Source organism: Schistocerca americana, chromosome 11 (assembly GCF_021461395.2).
Source record: "Schistocerca americana isolate TAMUIC-IGC-003095 chromosome 11, iqSchAmer2.1, whole genome shotgun sequence".
NCBI classification, from domain to species: domain Eukaryota; kingdom Metazoa; phylum Arthropoda; class Insecta; order Orthoptera; family Acrididae; genus Schistocerca; species Schistocerca americana.
In genome coordinates, this window is record NC_060129.1 from 165,198,766 (window position 1) to 165,214,663 (window position 15,898).

At 39.2% G+C, this 15,898-nt stretch overlaps 1 protein-coding gene across 1 annotated transcript in view; it reads right to left on the reverse strand.

Moving 5' to 3' along the window:
- The window catches only part of LOC124554209 (putative sodium-dependent multivitamin transporter), a 390,772-nt gene that overhangs the window by 17,310 nt on the left and 357,564 nt on the right, over positions 1-15,898 (reverse strand). Inside the window, exon 10 of the mRNA XM_047128278.1 lies at positions 3,532-3,683. Within this exon, the coding sequence (XP_046984234.1) occupies positions 3,532-3,683 (152 nt within the window). The remainder of the gene's footprint in view (positions 1-3,531; positions 3,684-15,898) is intronic.

Below are 15,898 nucleotides of genomic sequence, written 5' to 3' on the forward strand. Positions count from 1 at the left end.
AATCCTTATATCGTTCAGTGTAATAGCATCGGTGCTCTCTTTACACACTCGTGATCTACAGCCTTAACTAAGACAGGTAGTGTGAAGCTGATCTTCACTAATTTTCTCTTTGAGTTCCAGGTGAGAACAGAGGAAGGCAGGTTGTGGTGTTGACACTGCATTATCTGTGGCTAACATTCTCCCAGGCTGAAGTTATCGCTGAATTGTTACTCGACATTTTATTAAAAAGATTTATGAATATAAGTCCTATATCCTATGGAAGGTAGAAAGTGTACGAGATGTGGCAGTAGCTGCTCCATGCCTACTCGGGTGACTTTTGGCACCCACTGTCCACAACCTCCTCACTGCCCCACTACTACTGCAGGCCGACACCACCGTGGACAGTGAAGCTCTTGACACTGTGCTTCCAGGTGATCAGCTGAGTTGCGAAAGGCACGTTCCTGTATGATATTTCAACAACAGACACAGTCGTTACCTTTGGGAGCTGCTAGCTGGGTCACTATGCATACTTGCTGCCTGGCCTACAACTGGACCGAAGCACTGTGTGCGTCACACAGTTATTCGTAGCTGAGGCTGATTCCCAGTGCCAGTTACACACTGTGATCCTCTTTTGTTTTTCAGAGACCGCACTGATATTCCGTGAAATGCAAATGCCTTCAGTGTTTACCACCCCTGGTGGGCAAGGTGCCCAGCCTTATTTAAACTGATACCTCCATTCCAGTTTACTACAACTTTTGGACTTCTTTGTATTGCTAGAATCCTTAATTACAGCGTCCCAGAAACTTTGTGTTTACATGAGGACACTGGCCTTACAGCGTTTCATCTTGAGATTATATCAGAGGCAGTGCTCAGCGACAGCTGATTTTCTAAGCTGTTTTAGTTGGGTGTGTCAGTGAACCTGTCCTCAACTGTTCTACTGCTCTGCCCCATGTAAGATATGCTACATACACTTGACCTTCTGAGAAGCACATCATCTCTAACATTGCAAGCCACATTGCTTATCTTTGTTGACGTGAGTGAAATACTGTGGATGCCATTTTCCATACAGGCCTACTGATATCAGTAGATATTGAGTAATTATTTCTCTATTTCAATACACTTCTTTTAGATGATGTAATTCTGCAGCAGTGCTCTCATGATCTGACACTACACGAGGAAGGCTTCGCTGCAATGCCCATAGTTGGTAATAATGGCACAGTACAATGAGCCTACACTTATGTAGTTCTGGAGTACATCGGATAGTGATTCAGCTGGAATTAATGTATAAAGTAATATATCTTTTGTTATTATAATATTTTGTAACACCAGCAAAGTGTATTTCCTTAGTTTTAATTTATTGAATTATTTTGAAGTTTGGGGACCCATGTTTCTGTCACATTTAACTATTTTCCTTTATTTTTGAAAGCCTATGCCTTTGTATTTTGAGTTTCCAGGATGAAATACTGATAACTATATGTGAAAAATTATGTCCCCCCTTATCAATTATCAGCAGAGAATTTTGGTCTTAACAATATTTAAAACTGTTAAAACCCCATTTTAAATTTATTGCATCTGACACTAATTGATTATTCAAGCTTAACAAAACTTCAATTACTATTTGATTAAAGTATTATACACATTCCATTTGTGAACAAATACCAAGATGAGTGATACTCTACAATCCATCTTGTATCTTTGGTTTATGTTTCTTTAGCTGGAGGTAGTTGGCAGTGAGCTGTGGAGAAAGGAACCCGTTTTGTAACTGTGTTGATGATCAGACATGTGGAGAAAAAACTGCAATTTCTCTCCATTGCACCCATGTGAAACACATTGTTTATGTGTCAACAAATCTGAAAAACTGAATTTTTTTTTTAAGAATTTCATTTTATACCTGATTAGATAATTCTGAGAACATGACTGAAATGCATTGTTGACTATTTCATTGCATGAATGAATTGTGCTAGTATACTGAGACCAAGAAGGAGAAGGATATATTGTTCTGAACGTTTTCAAGATCCAGACACCCTTTTGGTAAAATCATACTCCATTTTTTTTCCAGACAGCAAGCAAAAACAACAAGTACAACAATGTACTTAAGATGAGTGTTATTCTTAACTATTTATTGTTCACAATGTTAATGAAATATTTCTAGCACCTGAGCCCTGCAATTTCTTTTAGTCAACTCTACATATTGTGTCCACAGACAGATGTGTGTGACTTTTTATTGCAACAGTTATTCAAACATATTTTAATCATACAGCAGGACACGGTGGCTTTAGAACACCCAGTACATACCAGCTAGCAAAATATCTGGAGCACCAAGAGAATGTGTATTTCAGGCAAAATCGTGTCATCCCAGTAAAACAAACATGTGAAGCAGTGCAGCAGGAGCTAGGAGTCAAACTCAGCTATAAATAGTGGTGTGACACAAATTTTAACATCATTCTTTACAAAAAGATATTTCCAAGTCAAAAACAAAGTCATATTCTATGAGAACATGGAAACATGTCTTTCAGTACCCATGTAAGGAACTATAATCTGGGAACTTCCCTCCATTACTCAACAAAATAGAACAATTAGTACAAAATAAGTCATTAGGTGGAATCTTTGGGAATCTCTGTGCACCCCCCCCCCCCCCTCTCACTCTTCCAAATTGGGGCATCTTTACATGCTCACTGTGCACTCAGAACTGAGAACTGTGAAGAGTGATGTGATGCGCGATCGACAGATGTACTAGAGACACTGACCTACAGATCTGTGCAAAACTTCATCAGGCTTCCACTGTGGTTTCCTTTTTTGCAACTGATTGGACCTTACTTTCTGAATAGCCCTCATATGATTTTCTTTAAAAAAAATGGTAAATCCAGGGTGGAATGTATTAACATAAGATAATTGCAGTCTCTGGCTACTGAGACCTGACTTGGTTTGTGGCCTCATCAGACAGAGACTGCTGTCATGTATGAGTGAGCCCCATTTGCATGTCTGTGTGTGGAGGGGGACGCGCGCCCAATGAGGTCTTGTTGGCCAAACACTCATTTTCTGGTGCCTGTCTGCAACTCAGTATCTCTGCTATATGGTGAGTAGCAACTATCCTTTTCACAATACTGTTACTAAGAAATGAGATTTATGAAGAAGAATCTAGACCCCAAAACAGGTTCTATGTGCTATTAAAAATTACATATCAATAAGCAAAGTTTTTCCTCTGTAGCACGGAACCCATGAGGTGTGGAACTAACAACTTATGACCCAAACCTTCCCCCAAAGGGATCAAAAGAATGTGTGCCTTCAAGCTTATAAACTAAATATTTTACTGTCATGCAAGTGATAGCAAAGGTGATATAATGTGTGAAAAAGAGGAAAAAAATTGAATTTTGTGACAGTCCAGGCAGCAGGTACACTTAACAGTACATCTCACATCAACTGGAGAAGATGACTGGGTCAGTCACTGAAGTATCATGTGGAATAATGGAACTGACAACTCTCCTGAGCACCCAAAAGTACAGTGTTAATTTATGATGCTGCGGAAATGTGAGAGGAGATGCTGCGGCTGACCTGGGGTCCTGGGTGGGCGGCGGCGGTGTGGCCGTAACGTTGAAGTCACAGCCGTCCGTCCTGGTGGGCAGCCTCACTGCGTCCGGCCGGGGGACGCCGAAGCCGACCCACATGGAGAAGGCGAGCCCCGTGGCAAGGCCCGTTATGGCTCCCTGCAACACCGTCACGTAGCAGTAGGCGTTCAGTGGGAAGAGGGGCTCAAAAATAGTCAAAAAAGTCTGCAGGGATCTGAGAAAAGTTCACGTCGCTCTTTCAGTTGACGGTGAGGAGAAAGAACTGAAGGATGAGAAAGCCTTGTGGGCATCTGTTGATATTTATGCAATCTGAGCAAGACTAATATTGCCGTTTTTGATACCAAAGCATTTGGGAAATTCGTGTCGATTGTTAAGAAAAGTAACGAGGAAAAACGTCACTGATTACTACCCTTAAAAGTGAAGCAACAGGAAGTGAACTTAACCATCCAGTGGGCTCGCCATTTTTTGTAACACAAGCCGGCACACGCTATATTTTGTACACTTGTAAAGAGTAGTGGTCTTTATGATACCGTGGTTAAGATATGTGAGCAAAATCATTGTTTAATCTTATTTTGATTACACAACCTTAAAATAAACTTACATAACCTTGCTAGAGGATTGCTTAACTAAACAATAATGAAATAAACTTTCATTATGTCACTCTGTTTCCACGGATAGGTTTTACCTCCAGTAATGACCCACGGTATACAGCTGCATCAGATCCCAACCAACCAATTATTTTATTACTAATTAACTCGTAGGGAACAGCTTCATTAGGGGGTCTTGCTGCTACCTCAATCTGTGTCACTTTCATGCGCGACGCATAAATTTTTTTTGTTACCTACCTCGCTGTTTATTTTATGTTACTGCTGATCACTTGGACATATGACAACACAATTTATCACCAATCTATCTGAAGCAAAAACGAAGGAATTGGTATAGCCTCACAACTGTGAAACAACAATGGAACAGTGCAAAACAATGTCATTTGTGTTTGGCGGACTTTATACATAGGCAAGGCAGCTCGAGAGTTGAAGTGTGGTTATGCAGTTCCAACTTTATGTTGGTATAGAGAACCAGCAACTAAGTTTATTTAAACTATTATCACAGTTGCACACAATTTTTGATGGTGACTGATTTCACACACTTACATTCATTTTCAAACAACTGCCTTCATTCCAAATGTTTAACTAAGCCTAATTCAATTGATAAGAGTCTTTTGAATAGATCATTGGAATTATGCTTAGTTAGACATTTGAATGTAGGCAGTTGTTTGAGAATGAATGCAAGCATTCAAAACTAGCCACTGTCAAAAATTACAAGCACCTGTAATGGAAACCTAAACAAATAATCAGTTTAAGCATGCTAATTCAACTAATGACAATTACAACACTGTCCTAGTTGTAATATACGTATGTATGTGACTCCTCAGGGAGTCACACCTACCGATTACGTGGCTGGCGACCACGGGGCCCCAAGCTGAGTTCTAACATTGCTTCCACTTACTTATGCCAGGCTCCTCACTTTTATTTTTCCTATCTGGCCACCCTCGGCCAGCTCTTGTTCTTTTCCGACCCCGAAGCTATTAGGTTTCGAGGACTAGGGGTCTTTCATTTTCCAACCTATGCAGTGTCTGACCAAGAGTGTGTGGCTGCAAAAAGCATCTGTATTCCATGTTAGGGGTGGCCTCCAGAACTGCAGAAGGCAACGGAATACCACCACAGATTGTCTTCCCTGCATAATGCAGTCTCCATTTTATGCGCTAAAATGGCGTCCTCTTATGTTAAATCAGTATCCGGAGGTAAAATAGTCCCCCATTCGGATCTCCAGGATGGGGGGTGGTGGGGGGGGGGGGGGGGGGGGGAACAACTAGAAATGAGGCAAAATATCAAAACGAGAATTGATACCTGGAATGTTAGAACTCTGCTACAAGCAGGAAAACTAGAAAACCTTAAAAGAGATATGGAAAAGAATCATATGGACCTTGTAGGAGTTGCTGAGGTAAGATGGAATGGACATGGAGAGTTGCAGTCAGATGAATATGTGTTGTACTACTCAGGAGGAGAAGTAAAAGGAATTAATGGAGTAGGAATGATTATGACAAAGGAATTGGCTAATATGTAGATTATGCAAATGACCGTGTTAATGGTGTAAGTCTGAAAGGAGCACAAAAAGATTTACTGATTGTCCAGGTGTATATGCCAACTTCAGAACATGATGACCAAATTGTAGAGGAAAGATACAATGTAATAGAGAGAATAATGGATGAAAATAAAAAATGCTGCAAAATAGTAATGGGAGACTGGAACGTCATTGTGGGAAAAGGGAAAGAGGGAAACATAGTAGGCAGTCAAGGTCTTGGAAAGAGAAATGATAGAGGTGAATGGCTAATTGACTTCTACAGGAAACGGAAGCTGATAGCGGCAAACACATGGTTCTAGAACCATAGGAGGAGGCTCTACACTTGGAAATCACCAGGGGATAAATATAGAAACCAAATCGATTTTCTACTGGTAGAAGAAATATACAGGAATGGAATCAAGAAGGTGCACACATTACCAGGTGCAGATATTAATAGTGACCACAACTTACTTATGGCAGAAATAGAAATAAGAATGAAAAAACTGAAGAAGGCGACCATGGTGAAGAAGTGGGATCTAGAGAAGATAAGATACAACAAGGAACAAATTACAGAAATGCTGTCTTGGGAGTTTCTAAACACATTATGAGACAAAGAAGCACCTGATAATGCCAACAAGTACTGGAATATGCTGAAAGAAGGAATCATTAAAGCCGGACAGCAAAATATAGGATATGTAAAATGGAAAAGGTCGAAAAAACCATGTCACACAAGAAGCGATTTCCAAGATGGAGGAGAGAAGAAAATTGAAAAACGAGGGCACTGAAAATGCTAGAAAGATATACCGAAGGTTAAATAATGAACTGCGAAGACAAACAGAGCAGGCTAGGAAAAAATGGCTAAAAGAGGAATATGATGAAGTTGAAGAACTGGACAGGAAGAGAAGATATGACTTACTATACAACAGAGTAAAGACTATGACATGGGAACAAAACAGAGCAGGAAGTGCTACTATGGAAATTTTGAGTAAAGACGAAGAGGTAGTGTACAAAGATTGTGACGATGTCCTCCAGAGATGGGAAGAATATCTAAAAGAGCTATATGACACAAATAGCAAACCAGAAACTCTGGAACTTTAATCACACAACAGTGTAAGTGAGGACGAGAAAGGACCAATCATCATAATGGAAGTAGTAAAGTCTGCCATAGCTGCAATGAAAAATGACAAAGCGGTAGGTACAGATATCATATCAGGAGAAATACTAAAATGCTCGAACCAAGATGTAATAAGAGAAATATTGAGATTATGTAATAAAATATATGACAGTGGTGAATGGCCTGAGGACTTTCTAACAACAGTAATGATTCCATTCCCGAAAAAACATGGAACCAAGAAATGCAGTGAGCACAGGACAATCAGCCTCATTTCACATGCAGCCAAAGTGGTGTTAAGAATAATTAATAAAAGACTTGAAAAAGTAATGGAGGAGAATCTTGGCAAGCAGCAGTTTGGCTTTAGATGGAATACAGGCACCAGAGATGCAATAGGGCTCCTACGAATCTTGGGAGAAAGGTTTATTGAAAAAGGAAGAGACCTATGAATGTGCTTCATTGATCTAGAAAAGGCATTTGACAATGTGGTTTGGGACGAGCTGGCGACTATAATGAGGGAAAAGAGGGTGGACTGGAAAACCAGAAGACTTGTAAACTCATTATATCTTAATCAAAAAGTTTCAATTAAAGTGAGAGGAGAAAGTAAAAACTGGATCGGACTAGGAGAAGGAGTAAGACAAGGATGCTGTCCATCACCTACTCTTTTCAACCTCTACTTGGAAAATATGATTGACCAATGCTCATTAGATGACACAGATGTAGAAATTGGAGGAAGAAGAGTAGGGTGTTTGAGGTTTGCTGATGACATGGTCCTTCTAGTCACAGGGGAAAAAGAATTACAGGATTTGGTGGACACCATTGAAACAAATGGAAAAAAATATAGAATGAAAAATAACACAAATAAAACAAAAGTATTGGCACTAGGAAGAAATAAGGAAATAAAAATTATGCTGAATGGAGAAATACTAGTAGAACAGGCGCAAAATTTTAAGTATCTTGGAAGAAGGGTAGACACTGAATGGAAGTGAACCACAGAAATTAAAAGAAGGATAGCAATGGCAAAAAGAGGCATATAATAAAAGGAGAATTTTCTGCAGTGGTCTGGACAGAGAACTCAGGAAGAGACTCATAAAATGTCTTGTATGGAGTGTTCCTCTATATGGTGATGAAACATGGACTATGAGGAAGAAAGACAGAGAAAAGCTGGAGGCTTTTGAGATCAGGACATGGCAGAGGATGGAATGTATATGTTGGATGGACAGAGTAAAAAATGAAGAGGTACTGAGAAGAGCGGGAGAGAAAAGACAGTTACTAGATGTAATAAAGAGAAGAAAAAGAAATTGGATTGGGGACATATTAAGAAAGAGGGACGGATTTATAAAAACAGTTTTAGAAGGTTATGAAGAAGGGAAAAGGAAACGAGGAAGAAGAGATTCCAGATACTGGATGACATGATGGACGGTACAACATACAGCAGCCTTAAGAAGGAAGCAATGGATCACAGAAAATGGAGAGGCAAAGGACCTGCTAATATAGCAGATAACTGATGATGATGATGATTTGTTAGTAGATTTCATTGCATTATTTTAATGTCTTCCATTTTTTAAGTTGATTGGCATAATTAAAGTTTAATAAAATGTGGTTTGAAAGCTATAATTGGCGTTGTCTGGGTAGTGTGTCAACCAGGCCAGCATTCAACAAGGTGAATGTGGGCAGCCTCACACAACAACTGCAACCTACTCTTAACAGCCTATTGACCCAAGGTGAGCTTCCCCCTCCCCCCCCTCCAATCACCCTAACCCCCCCCCCCCTCTCCGATACCACCACCAGAACCACATAATAGTGCAGCCCTGCCAACTAGGCTGCTGAATTCATAATTATATGACAGCATGTTGTGCTTTGTTGCACCTCATGGACTTTGAGAAGATATCCTTTCTTGAAGTGGGGATCTTTTCCATCTTGCTTTTTCACACTTTATCACCCCCCCCCCCCACCGCCATCTAGTGCAGAAAGTGGTATTTTCTCTTTCAGATCGATGCATGTGGGCTCACAGATGAAAGTGCATATGAGCACACCTACAGTATAGCAAGGCGGTTCTTCAGAGTCTACTACAATCATTCTGCTATTGTAGAACAGAATGTGACCTCATAAAGACAAGACATATATTCTTTTTCCACACACATATGGTAAATTACTGTTGTGACTAACCAATTTATCAGCAGTAGAAGGTATCCTTGTCAGAATTGGTGACTGCTGCTGGGCAGGTACACTGCACCCACATTCATTTATGCTGGGAATAGATACCAGAATCCTTAAACAGATGTGTTAGAATGGTTACTTTCTGGAGCTCAATAAGGAGTGTATGAAGAAGGGATAGAATAGTTTGGGGAATATATTTTGGCAGTTTTCTGTAAAATTCTGCAGCAGGCACCAATGCAGGACAATGTTGAAATCACTATCATGCCAAAGAAAATGCATTATTTATTGGGAACAAAGTGCATGGCAATTCGGTACCCCCACATTCCAGGAAGTGTCAAATGACCCCTTTTGCATCCATTGTGGATTCCAATCCTCAGACCAGAGTGTGCAGTAGGAACAAACAAAGGAAAAGTGGCACAAATAAAGAGTGGCATAAAGGAGAGCATCAACATTGTGGAACAGATTACTGTGCAATATTTACCACTTTTCTATCTGTTTGAATTCATAGGAAGTCTCACTTCCAACTTCATACTAAATGGAAGCTTGTTGAATGTCTTTTCAAGAGAGTAACTAACTCCAGTCTGATTCCTCGGCAAGAACACAAAGATCAAAGAACTTTTTTTAACACTGCATATCACAGTTAGGATTAAGAGCAATTTTTATTAACCCTCAAGTAGGTGCGTGCGCACACACAGACACACAGACACACACACACACACACACACACACACACACACACACACACATTCCATGTGGGAAAAATATATATCAAAAACAAAGATGCTGTGACTTACCAAACGAGAAAGTGCTGGTAAATAGACCCAATAAAAACACACAAATTTCAAGATTTTGCAACCCAAGGTTGTTTCATCAGGAAAGAGGGAAGGAGAGGGAAAGACGTAAGGATGTGGGTTTTAAGGGAGAGGGTAAGGAGTCATTCCAATCCCAGGAGCGGAAAGGCTTACCTTAGGGGGAAAAAAGGACAGGTATACACTCGCACACACACACACACACACACACACACACACACACACACACACACACACACACATCCATCCACACATATATACAGACACAGGCAGACATATGTAAATTCAAAGAGGTTGGGCAGAGATGTCAGTCGAGGTGGAAGTACAGAGGCAAAGATGTTGTTGAATGACAGGTGATGTACGAGGGGCGGCAACTTGAAATTAGCGGAGGTTGAGGCCTGGTGGGTAACGGGAAGAGAGAATATATTGAAGGGCAAGTTCCCATCTCCAGAGTTCTGATAGGTTGGTGTCAGTGGGAAGTATCCAGATAACCCGGACGGAGTAACACTGTGCCAAGATGTGCTGGCTGTGCACCAAGGCATATTTGGCCACAGGGTGATCCTCTTTACCAACAAACACTGTCTGCCTGTGTCCGTTCATGCAAATGGACAGTTCGTTGCTGGTCATTCCCACACAGAAGGCTTCACAGTGTAGGAATTCAACCTTTTAATCCTATACAAATTCCATTACTTAATACAGCCATTCTTTTAGCCTCAGGAGCAACCGTAACATGAGCACATCATAGTTTAATAGAATCTTATCACACTCAAGCATTACAAGGATTATTTTTTACAGTATTATTAGGATTATATTTCACAATAATTCAAGCTTACGAATATTTAGAAGCACCTTTCACTATTGCAGATGCAGTATATGGATCAACATTCTTTGTTGCAACAGGGTTCCATGGTCTCCACGTAATTATTGGAACAATTTTCTTAACAACAAGTCTACTTCGACACTCATTAAATCATTTCTCACCAAGACACCACTTTGGATTTGAAGCAGCAGCATGATATTGACACTTCGTAGACATAGTATGACTATTCTTATACATTTATATTTATTGATGAGGTAGATAATTGTTTTTCTAGTATAAATAGTACATTTGACTTCCAATCAGAAAGCTTAAGCTATCTACAAGAGTTTTTATTAAATTTATTATTCCAATAATTGTTATAATCCTCGCAACAACATTATCAAAAAAACTACTCAATGATCGAGAAAAAAGTTCACCATTTGAGTGTGGGTTTGTTCCAAAAAGATCAGCACGAATACCAGAATGATAGTTGCTCCATTAATGGTGAAGCTCTGTCTTGAAGGGATAAATTTGATCTTGTTGCCATTAAATGTTTTTCTAATAAAAGGTCAAACTTTTATTTGTAGAGCTTAAATCTACTGCACTAATCTGCCATATTAGAATCTAGAGATTAAGGGTAATTCTGAGTAACTTTGTTCTGCAGGTGGATTATTTTGTAGTCATTCTGTTGATCTTCTTATATTAGCTGTGAATACAATTGCTCAAACCATTCTTTCTCATATGATTACAATGAATATAATAATCCTACAATAGAAATTGTAGACCCAATTCTTGATACTACATTTCATGATGTATATGCATCTGGGTAATCTGAATATTGTCGTGGTATTCCTGCTAACCCTAAGAAGTGTTGAGGGAAGAATGTTAAGTTTCCTAAAATAAATATAATTGTGAACTGGATTTTTAATCATGTATTATTTATAGTCAATCTTGTAAATAGTGGGTATCATTGAATAACACCTCCTATAATTGCGAATACTGCTCCTATAGATAGAACATAATGGAAGTGGGCTACTGTATAATGTGTGTCATGTAATACAATATCAAGTGATGAGTTTGCTAGTATTAATCCTGTTAACCCACCAATTGTAAATAAGAAAATAAATCCTAGAGCTCATAGTAATGGTGGGTTAAACTCGAGTTTAGTTCCAGGTAATGTAGCTAGTCCTCTGAATGCCTTAATTCCTGTAGGTACAGCAATAATTATTTGTTGCTGATGTGAAGTATGCTCGTGTGTCAACATCCATTCCTACTGTAAATATATGATATGCTCATACAATAAATCCTATTAATCCAATTGATAACATAGCATAAATTATACCCAATGTTCCAAATGATTCAATTTTTCCTCTTTCTTGACATACAATGTGTGAAATAATACCAAATCCGGGTAGAATTAAAATGTAAACTTCTGGGTGTCCAAAGAATGAGAATAGGTGTTGACATAGAATTGGATCTCCTCCTCCCGCAGGGTCAAAGAATGATGTATTTAGGTTTTGGTCTGTTAATAATATAGTAATAGCTCCTGCTAAAACTGGAAGTGAAAGAAGAAGAAGGAGAGCTGTAATAGCTACAGACCAAACAAATAAAGGTGTTAGGTCTAAAGTTATGCTTTCTGATTGTATATTAATTGCTGTTGTAATGATGTTTACTGCACCAAGAATTGATGATACACCTGCTAAGTGTAGTAGAAAAATGGCTAGATCTACAGATGCGCCCCTGTGTGCAATAGCTCCTGATAGAGCGGGTAAACTGTTCATTCTGTACCAGCACCATTACCTACTATAGAAGATGTAAGAAGAAGGGTTAATGAAGGTGGTAGTAATCAAAAACTTATATTATTTATTCATGGGAATGCTATATCTGGTGCACCAATTATTAATGGTACAAGTCAATTACCAAATCCACCAATTATAATAGGCATTACTATGAAGAAAATTATTACAAATGCATAGGCTGTAATAATAACATTATAAATGTGGTCATCTCCAATTAGACATTCTGGTTGACCAAGTTCAGCACGAATAAGTATTCTTATTGATGTTCCTATTATTCCTGCCCATGCTCCAAACAGAAAGTATTAAGTACCAATGTCCTTATGGTTTGTTGGGAATATTCATTCTTGCAGTAAGATGGCTGAATTTTAGGTGGTAGAATGTAAATCTACTTATGACATATTTTCTCTCTTACCATACTCTGCTCTTATATTCAGTTATGATTCTAGACTGCAATTCTAGAAGTGTAAAGTTTTACTAAGGCCTAAAAGATTATTCTTTTAATTATAGCTTTGGAGGTTATTAGTATAATTAACTTAAGTCCTTAGTACAATGACATTAAGGTAGATGTTGAGAGCAATCCTATTGTTGAAATTATTACGGTTATAGGAAGAATAATTATTGATTTTTAATACTTTATCTTTATAGATCATGAATTTTCGGTATATGACATAATTAAGGCTGAGAATCTAATACGTATGTAATAATAAAGTGTAATTATAGTTAATACGAGTATAATAGTTACAATAGTTGTTATGTTGTTTTCTATTAATGATTGTATTACAATTCATTTTGGTACGAATCCAAGAAAAATGGTGGTAAACCACCTAGAGATAGAAGAGATAAGAATATTATGAATTTAATTTCAGTTTTTATGTTTCTAGCTGAATAAATCTGGTTTACAACGAATAGATTTATTTGTTTGAATAATAAAACCATCATAAAATGGTTCAAATGGCTCTGAGCACTATGGGACTTAACTTCAGTGGTCATCAGTCCCCTAGAACTTAGAACTACTTAAACCTAACTGACCTAAGGACATCACACACATCCATGCCTGAGGCAGGATTCAAACCTTCAAGCATAGTGGTTGCGCGGTTCCAGACCGTAGCACCTAGAAACGCTCGGTCACATCGTCCGGCAAATCATGATCAGCGTTAGTAGTGAATAAATAATAAAGTATAGTTCTCAGATGTTCTCTCTGACTGTTAGAGATCTAATTATTCACCCTAAGTGTCTAATTGAAGAATATGCTAGAATCTGGCGTGGAGATGTTTGATTTAAGCCTCCTATTGCCCCAATAACGATTCTTAAAATGATAATGGTTCAAATAAAGGTTCTTAGTTGAATACAATATGATAGTACTATTATTGGGCCAATTTTTTGTCATATTATTAATGATAAACAGTTATTCCATCTTGAAGCGCCTATTACTTCTGGAAATCAGTAACGAGAAGGTGCAGCTCCAATCTTTAATAATAACCTAGATCTAATTGTTATTGAGGGGATAAATTCTGTTTCCCATCCTAATGGATACTTTATTTGAATCAACAAAATTGAAAATAATAGTATTGTCGATCCTACTGCCTGGACAATAAAATATTTAATTGATGATTCATTTATCATTATATTTTTATTTCTCATTAGAAGCAGACTAAATGAAAGTAAGTTGATCTCAAGTCCTATTCAAACTGCAAATCAGGAATTTGATGAAATGGACCGGGTTGTTCCTATCATTAATGTTGAAAGGAAGAGAAGTTTTGTAGAGTTGTTGGTCATTAAAAAGGAGAGGATTGATACCTCTATAAATGGGATATGAACCCTTTAGCTTGATTAGCTTACCTTTTTACATTTCGGTGTATGATGCACGTTAGTTTTTGATACTAAATGAGGTAGTTCAATTCTATCTTATGTAATTTGTTTATTGTAGGTAATTTTTATTTACTTAATTTACCCCATCAAGGCAACCCTCTAATTATGCACTTCGTTTATTTAATGTATAAATATGTCTGCTTGTGTCTGTATATGTGTGGATGGATATGTGTGTGTGTGTGTGTGTGCGAGTGTATACCCGTCCTTTTTTCCCCCTAAGGTAAGTCTTTCCGCTCCTGGGATTGGAATGACTCCTCACCCTCTCCCTTAAAACCCACATCCTTTCGTCTTTCCCTCTCCTTCCCTCTTTCCTGATGAGGTGACAGTTTGTTGCGAAAGCTTGAATTTTGTGTGTATGTTTGTGTGTCTGTCGACCTGCCAGCACTTTCATTTGGTAAGTCACATCATCTTTATATAAACAAAGATGGTATATGTGTGGATGGATATGTGTGTGTGTGCGAGTGTATACCTGTCCATTTTCCCCCCTAAGGTAAGTCTTTCCGATCCCGGGATTGGAATGACTCCCTACCCTCTCCCTTAAAACCCACATCCTTTCGTCTTTCCCTCTCCTTCCCTCTTTCCTGATGAGGCAACAGTTTGTTGCGAAAGCTTGAATTTTGTGTGTGTGTTTGTGTTTGTTTGTGTGTCTATCGACCTGCCAGCGTTTTCGTTCGGTAAGTCACATCATCTTTGTTTTTAGATATATTTTTCCCACGTGGAATGTTTCCCTCTATTATATATATAATATATATCCAGCAGGGATACAACTTCCTCAAATCCTGCCCTGAAATGAGATCCATCCTTCATTAAATCCTCCCCACTCCACCAAGAGTGTCTTTCCGCCGTCCACCTAACCTTCGTAACCTGTTAGTTCATCCCTATGAAATCCCCAAACCACCTTCCCTACCCTCTGGCTCTTAACCGCCCCCCGGTGTAAAACCTGTCCCATGCACCCTCCCGCCACCACCTACTCCAGTCCTGTAACCCAGAAGGTGTACACGATCAAAGGCAGAGCCACATGTGAAAGCACCCATGTGATTTACCAACTGACCTGCCTACACTGTGATGCATTCTATGTGGGAATGACCAGCAACAAACTGTCCATTCGCATGAATGGACACAGGCAGACAGTGTTTGTTGGTAATGAGGATCACCCTGTGGCTAAACATGCCTTGGTGCGCGGCCAGCACACCTTGGAACAGTGTTACACCGTCCGGGTTATCTGGATACTTCCCACCAACACCAACCTATCCGAACTCCGGAGATGGAAACTTGCTCTTCAATGTATCCTCTCTTCCCGTTACCCACCAGGCCTCAATCTCTGCTAATTTCAAGTTGCCGCCACTCATACCTCACCTGTCATTCAACATCATCTTTGCCTCTTCACTTCTGCCTCGACTGACATCTCTGCCCAAACTCTTTGTCTTTAAATATGTCTGCTTGTGAGATGTCTGCTCGTGTCTGTATATGTGTGGATGGATATGTGTGTGTGTGCGCGAGTGTATACCCGTCCTTTTTCCCCCTAAGGTAAGTCTTTCTGCTCCCGGGATTGGAATGACTCCTTACCCTCTCCCTTAAAACCCACATCCCTTCGTCTTTCCCTCTCCTTCCCTCTTTCCTGATGAGGCAACAGTCTGAATTTTGTGTGTGTGTTTGTTTGTGTGTCCATCGATCTGCCAGCGCTT